Below are 6,885 nucleotides of genomic sequence, written 5' to 3'. Positions count from 1 at the left end.
GGGCTCGCCCCTCGCGAGGCTTCCGGCGGCGCCGGGCGGTTCCGGCGCGTGCCCCGGGCGGCGGCGCGCGGCGGCGGACCGTTGGGGTGCGCGCCGGCCCGAGTGGACGCCTCGGCGGCCGCCATGCAGCTGACGGTGAAGGCACTCCAGGGCCGCGAGTGCAGCCTTCAGGTAGCATCGCCTGGCTGGGTTGCGCGGTCAGCCCCGCGGGTGCGGGATCGAGCCGCGGGCGGGGACGGACCCGGCGGGCTGGCCGCCTCGGGAGAGCCACCCTCCGGGCGGGCCGCGGCTTCACCCCCCGCCCACCTTTCTCGGCCGGGACAGGTGTCGGAGGACGAGCTGGTGTCCACGCTGAAACATCTGGTCTCCGAGAAGCTGAACATCCCGGTCCGCCAGCAGCGGCTGCTGTTCAAGGGCAAGGCCCTGGCAGGTAACCAGGGAGAGGGTACGCCGGGGGAGACCCGCGGGAAGCCAGGGGACGGGGCGTCCAGCCCAGGCCCGGGCAGCAGTGTAGGTGGAGGGGGCTCTGGCTAGGTGACCCCCACCCCCACCCCGGGAGTTCACCGCTGTGCTTCGCCTAGGCTCCCCGAGGGTCAGTGCGACCCTCTCTCTCTCTCTGCTACCCTCTCTCTCTCTCTCTCTGCTACCCTCTCTCTCTCTCTCTCTGCTTCTCTCTCTCTCTCTCTCTCTCTCTCTCTCTCTCTCTCTCTCTCTCTCTCTCTCTCTCTCTCTCGGACAGATGGGAAAAGACTCTCCGATTACAGCATCGGGCCGAATTCCAAGCTCAACCTAGTGGTCAAACCTCTGGAGAAGGTGTTGCTGGAAGAAAGCACTACGCGGAAAACGGCCGAGGCCCCAGCCCCACCGCCCGCCGCCTGGCCGCTTATTTCCAGAATCCTGGCCCAGCACTTCAGCGCCGCCGATGCCAGCAGAGTCCTGGATCAACTCCAGAGGGTGAGAAGCGTGGCCCAGGACCTCTGCGTCCTGCCCACCTTGCCTCTGTCCCAGCGGGCCCCCCGCCCCAAGCCACACCCCTGAATCCTTCTGGCTTTCTCTCTTCAGGATTATGAGCGGTCCCTGAGCCGCCTGACGCTGGATGACATTGAACGTTTGGCTGGCCGCTTCCTGCACCCTGAAGCGACTGAAGCTATGGAGAAGGGGTTCTCCAAGTAGGATTCTCGGAGTGTGGGGAGGAGCCTGGCCAGGCCACAAGCTGCATGTAGCATTAAATGTCTTCTTGTATTGCAACTTGGCTCATAATACTGCCTGGCGGGTACCCGGGTACCTGTATCTGGCTCATGTTAGGTGCCAGGCCCCACTCAAAGCTCTTGACCCAGGTTGGCTCCCACATGTTGCATAAAAGGTGAGACAGCCGAGGCTCCTAGCAGAGAAGGCGAGGAGCCAGATTCTGAGTCCAGCCAGCTTCCAGAAGTACTTCAGGGTGAGAAGGAGAAAAGGGTCATTCAGACGGGTTCTGAGGGGTGGCCATGGACATTCCAGGTTTAGCCCACTGAGGAGAAACCCTCGAGCAATACCTTTTCCAGGCCTGGAAGGGGAAGCAGCTAGCCCCTGATGCCCAGTTCTGTCACCTCATCCTTGGCAGGTCCAGCATTGGCAAGAGGTCAGGTGACGGCCAGCCTTGGGCCCCCTTAGCGGCTGCAACCAGTATGCACTCAAAGGGAAGGCGGGCTGGGGAGTCTAGGATGTCACCCGACTCTGGGGAGTGACACGTAGGTGCCATGTTGGTCTCCAGCCTTCAACTCTGCCCAGTGAAGGCTGTTCTTGAGACTCTCAGTTTCCTTTAGCTCCAAAGCCTGGGGTCAGGAGTCTGTAGGCATCCTACCCCTGTGTCCCAGATACAAACTGAGGCCAAATTCTGAGTGATGGCCAAGTGTGGCCCGGAGATGGAGTGTCCTGGCCCTTAATGTCACAGCTTTTCTCTGGGCACCCCCTTCTTGTCTCCTCCGAGACACAAGCAGTCCATGACCTTTAGAGATGACAGGTGACGGTCTCGAGGTGACTCGAGCAGGCCCCTGTACCCTTTGCCCATCCTCTGCCACGTGTGGACAGGGCTTCCCACTGTGCACACCACTCACTGTCTGAGAGGGAACCTGGGTGGGGGCAGAAGCTGGGAGGTGGGTCGTAGAGATCGTCTAGGCACCTGTTCCTCAGAGGAGGGCACCTGGGCCACTCTCCGGCCTGAGCCTCATAGGGTAAGTGCTGGGTCCCCAGGTGGGGAGGACAGACAATGGCTCGAGGGCCAAAGGCTTTGAAGAACGGGTGGAAGTCCATGGCTCCACCCAGGAGCTGGGCATGCACTGCTGCAGGGTCCATGTGATAGACTTCCCTACGCTCTCATTTCTTTGCAGTCAGGAAATTTTATATTGACCTTTTCAGTCACACTAGAGGTGCATGTGAGACTTTGACCTGAAAGGAACTCTATTAGCTGAACTGCTTTTGGTTTCCCCATCATTGATTTAACCATTACAGGACATTGGTTTAAGCAATAAAGAAAAGGTATTGGTTTGCGAAACGGAGAAGTCCAGGGGTATTGGCAGCAGATAAATGATTTCCCCAAATACCCAGTTTCTTCCTACCTCCCCTCTGCACTCTGCAGTGTCTGCTTCATCCCAGGCCTCTACCTCAGGATCAGAAGATGGCTGCCTGCAGCTTCCACCGAACCCCTCGGTCACAGCCAGCACGGAGCACCTTCCCGTCCTCTAGCGTAGCTTCCTCCTCAGCTGCCCCAACAAATAAACGCTGTCCCTTTTGGATGCTTAGAACCGGGTGCCTCCATCATTTTGTCAGGGGCTTGGGTGGGCTGTGGAAGGGAGAGGGCAACTCTCAGGAAGGCCGGGTCCTCGGGGAGAGCTGACGCGTGCAGACGGGTCTTGTTGACAGACACAAGAGACAGCTGGTGAGTCTTGTGTGCCTCCCGACTGGGTGGTGACGACCCTGTGGTAGCTAGGAGCCATCTGCTGGGTGCAGGAAGTCATCGGGGACCTCAGGCTGCCCATGGAGACAGGAGTGGCGTCTCCCGGGTGTATAGTAGGTGCCTTGCTGACAGGACCAACAGGCTGATTCCGTGGCCCTGTGCAGCTTTCCACGACATTCCGGAGGGCCTGCGGGCACAATGTCACAGACACTGCGAGGATGCATGAAATTACTTCCCAGAGAGCATGACCGAAGAAAGGGGAGAGCACTGGACCTGGGGGAGACTTCACCAACTGGAGACACTGCAGAGGCCGAGGCGCCTCTGCAGACGCAAGGCCACAGGGAGAGCTTGGTGTCAGAGGCCAGGAAGGCCCCTCCAGCCAGGGTAGAGTGTATAGTGCTGCCAAGAAGCAAAAGAGGGCAGCCTTCTCTCAAGCTAACAAGAAGGTCATTGGTGATGTTTTAGGGCAAGAAGCCGCTGCATGGTGGAGAGGGGGAAAGTCTTGCCAGTGACTGGAGACCCCTGGTTCCAGAAGATTGTTTGGGCAAGAGTGTGTAGCTATGGGGGATGGGGGTGGGGAGACAGGGAAGAGGTGCTGGGATGAGAGATGGGAGGCCTAGGTGGGAAGGGGCCACGGAGGCTCTGGTCTAGGCCTTGTGCCATCGCTAGAGGATAGAATGGCCACAGGCTGTGCCCTGCCTTTGTCCTTAGTTTCTGAGCGAGGGGGTGGCCCCATGTACCCTGCAGGCTCCAAATGCTACAATATCTTTCCACAGGGGCTGGAATCTTTAAGGCCATCACTGTGCCCCTTGAGCCAAGTGTCTGCCCCAGAGGTGGGCACTGACCCCCCCATTACCACCCCCATCCTCTGGCCTGAGACCACTCTCTCCTCCTCGTGGAGGGGCCTTGAAACAGCCCCACTAGGAGATGGCAGGGCAAGTGAAACGCCCAGCTGAAGTGGCCCCAGAAAGCAATTGTCCGGCACCTGGAATAAGATGCCTGTGGTGCCACTTGCCATGGGCACACTGGCGGAGGGGCAGGCTCAGAGGAAAGCAGCGTTTCCTTTGGGGTGGAGCTTGCTGAGCTGGAAAACGCCCAGGGAAAGATCAGCTGCGTGCACAATTTGCTGGCGCCTTGCTTTCCACGCAAGCCTGGACAAAAGCCAGCCTTACCAGGTCCAGTAGATCTGACAAGTGCTGCTGAGGACGGGTCAAGCCCTACCAGCAGGAGATGTGAAGGCCATGGCGGCCTCTGTGCCCTGGGCCTTGGAAAGCCTGCGGGAGAGATGCTCACCCCTGTCCCCCTGTCCCCCTCCAAGGCCCAGCCAGAGCAGCCTCCTGGAGCTACTGGGGACCTGCCCTGGGCCACCTCTTCTGCCTGCCCTCTCCAACTTTTGCTTCCACTTCCTCTAGCTCTGGGCTTCCCTGATACCTCATTTGGTAAAGGATCCGCCTGCAGTGCAGGAGACCCCAGTTCAGTTCTTAGATCAGGAAGATCCCCTGGAGAAGTGACGGGCTACGCACTCCAGTATTCTTGGGCTTCCCTGGTGGCTCAGCTGAGAAAGAATCAGCCTGCAATGAGGGAGACCTGGGTTTGATCCCTGGGTTTGGAAGATCCCCTGGAGAAGGGACCGGCTACCCACTTCAGAATTCTGGTCCATGGGGTCGCAGAGTCAGACAAGACTGAGCGACTTTCACTTTTACTTTTCACCTGTGCTGGCTCTCCCCCAACACACCCATCTCCTGCTTATGGGGGACCCTGAGGCTCCATCCCCAGATCTCTTCTTTGGATCTCTCACTCTCTGGGGAACCTGTCCGCCTTCATTGCCATTTCTATGCTTTGTGTCCATGTCTGCAGCTCACCCCAGCCCCATCTCTGAGCTTCGGGCCATGGCTCTGGGTTGTGACTCTGAAGCCGTGTCCAGCTTCCCTGCAGACACCTCCTGTCACCCCTTTAGTGCTTGTGATGTCGGTGGCACAGGGACTGGAAGACACAGTTCCTTCATGCCTGGCACCCATGTGCCCAAGGTGAAAGGCAACACCACTGGGTCAGATTTTTGATGACAGGAAATGGGAGGCCACCTTTGCCTCTCCTAACTCTCCCTTGTCCACGGGCCATCAGACAGCAATGCTTTTGGAAGAGTCCAGGGCACTGGCCTCATAGCAAGTCCCAGGATCTGGATTCGCCTCCTTCCTTGCTGGTTAGATTCAGCTTAGGCCTTCTGAGGAGAGCGGCCACCCAGGGCAGGCTGTGTTCCTCCCCACGCAATGTGAGGGAGGCTCAGTTTGATCACTCAGCCTCTCCCTGGTAAAACTGCCTTCTCCCTTCCTAACACACAAGTCATCTGGGTGATACCTTGAGACCCAGGGATTCTCTTTTCCCCAACAACCTTCATCTCATGGTCTTACCACCCAAGGATGCTCCCCATTTGGATCAGTTCAACTGGATGAATTGCACTGGTGGCTGCAAAATGGTGGATTTTCTTGTGCTGTCTTGCTTTCTGCAATTATTAGTTGGCATTTCTCTACAAAGAGCTTTCCCTTTTCCCTGCTGTCTTTTCTTAGTTGTCATGGTGGACACTTTTTTTTCTTCAACAACTTAGAATCTAAGTTGTCTAAGTGTCATTTTGGGGACAGTTTTTACTGCATTGTAGCATGCATACAGTAATGGGCATAAATCATCGATATACAGCTCAACAGAATTTCAAAGTGAATATACCCATGTGTGCATCCCCTCCAGATTGAAATATATACATAATGTCTGCCTATATATTACCTTCCCTGGTGCCTCCTCTCCAAAAGGTTTAATAATCCTTGGGGTGCTCAAATTGTTCTAGCTTTGGTTCTTTCCAGTTGGCTTCCATGTCTCTTTCACATGCCCCATCCTTTTCCTTTTCAAGCATATTCTTCCTTTCTGACACTACAAGGTGCTCCAGGCTCCTCTTGTATTTTTCCCTGACCCATACTTAGAATCTTCCATTTCTCCAAGGAGCTCTGGTTCCTTTTAGTGGAGACTGGTGTTGAGAACCAAGTTCTGGGTACAGGGAACATTCTTTGCTACTGGAGTGACATTGCTTCTAGACTCTCACTGGACAAAACTAGGCAATCTATTTTTTTTAAGAATTCATACTGTGATCCCCAATTCCAGTCTGGTAGCACAGTTCTATCTCAGCTTCCCTCATTCCACATTGATGTTCCTAACAACAACAAAAAACAACCGTATATGGATATGTTTACTCATCTCTTCTACTGGATACAGTCTACCTTGCAGTATACACAAAGTAGCTTCAGAATCACCTCAAGACTATCATTACTAACAACACACATACTGAGAATAAAGCCGATTCTTTCTGTCCTTAGAATATATCCCATAAAGGGAGCACCGTCAGAGAGTGAGTTTGAAATTTTCCTGACTCATTTTCTCTGTGTGGTTGTTACTAACTGGATATGCAGTTAGTTTCACTTGTTTTTGTTTTTATTCCGTTTTAGCATTTTTTCCCTCTTTCAAATGTATTTTTGAACATATAAAATATTTTATGGTTTAAAGTCAAAACTACACAAAAGATATTAATATATTACAAGAAATCCTATACCCATCTCAACCCCCTATCAGTGAGAATTTTCACTAGTTTCAGGGTTCTCCATCCCCTTTATTTTTTTTTTCCCAATAAGCATGTGTATCTATGTGTGTGTGCACAGGTCATTTGCACTCAACTTTTTTCTTCCCCCCACGTAACAATATATCTTGGAAATCATTTCATTTTTCTTTTTATTTCATTAGAGATTTTCATTTTTTTTTACTGCTGCTGGGGAATATATTGTCACCCTGCTTATTTAACTTATATGCAGAGTACATCATGAGAAACACTGGGCTGGAAGAAGCACAAGCTGGAATCAAGATTGCTGGGAGAAATATCAATAACCTCAGATATGCAGATGACACCACCCTTA

General features: G+C 54.1%; 1 protein-coding gene across 2 annotated transcripts; it reads left to right on the top strand.

Annotated features, from left to right (window-relative positions):
* Window positions 1-38: 38 nt before the first annotated feature.
* On the top strand, window positions 39-2,783 carry UBL4A (ubiquitin like 4A). 2 transcript variants are annotated; one of them, XM_040265590.1, is made up of 5 exons: window positions 39-171; window positions 325-430; window positions 740-954; window positions 1,063-1,169; window positions 2,618-2,783. In XM_040265590.1, exons 1-5 carry the CDS (start codon window positions 124-126, stop codon window positions 2,727-2,729), a joined length of 588 nt encoding a protein of 195 aa, XP_040121524.1. In that variant the 5' UTR covers window positions 39-123; the 3' UTR covers window positions 2,730-2,783. The 2 variants fall into 2 exon arrangements, with proteins under 2 accessions (XP_040121524.1, XP_040121525.1); XM_040265591.1 differs by lacking the exon at window positions 2,618-2,783 and having other exon boundaries at window positions 43-171; window positions 1,063-1,248.
* The last annotated feature ends 4,102 nt before the right edge of the window (window positions 2,784-6,885 follow it).

Source organism: Oryx dammah, unplaced genomic scaffold, assembly GCF_014754425.2.
Source record: "Oryx dammah isolate SB20612 unplaced genomic scaffold, SCBI_Odam_1.1 HiC_scaffold_23, whole genome shotgun sequence".
NCBI lineage: Eukaryota > Metazoa > Chordata > Mammalia > Artiodactyla > Bovidae > Oryx > Oryx dammah.
The sequence above is the reverse complement of the archived record's forward strand: the minus strand, read 5'-3'. Positions and strand labels throughout refer to the sequence as shown.

Bases quoted from the DNA above. Each gene is read 5' to 3' on its own strand.
- UBL4A (XM_040265590.1), top strand. From the start codon at position 124: ATGCAGCTGACGGTGAAGGCACTCCAGGGCCGCGAGTGCAGCCTTCAG. The intron at 172-324 runs GTAGCATCGCCT...CGGCCGGGACAG, and splicing joins GCCGCGAGTGCAGCCTTCAG to GTGTCGGAGGACGAGCTGGT. The intron at 1,170-2,617 runs GTAGGATTCTCG...TGCACTCTGCAG, and splicing joins ATGGAGAAGGGGTTCTCCAA to TGTCTGCTTCATCCCAGGCC.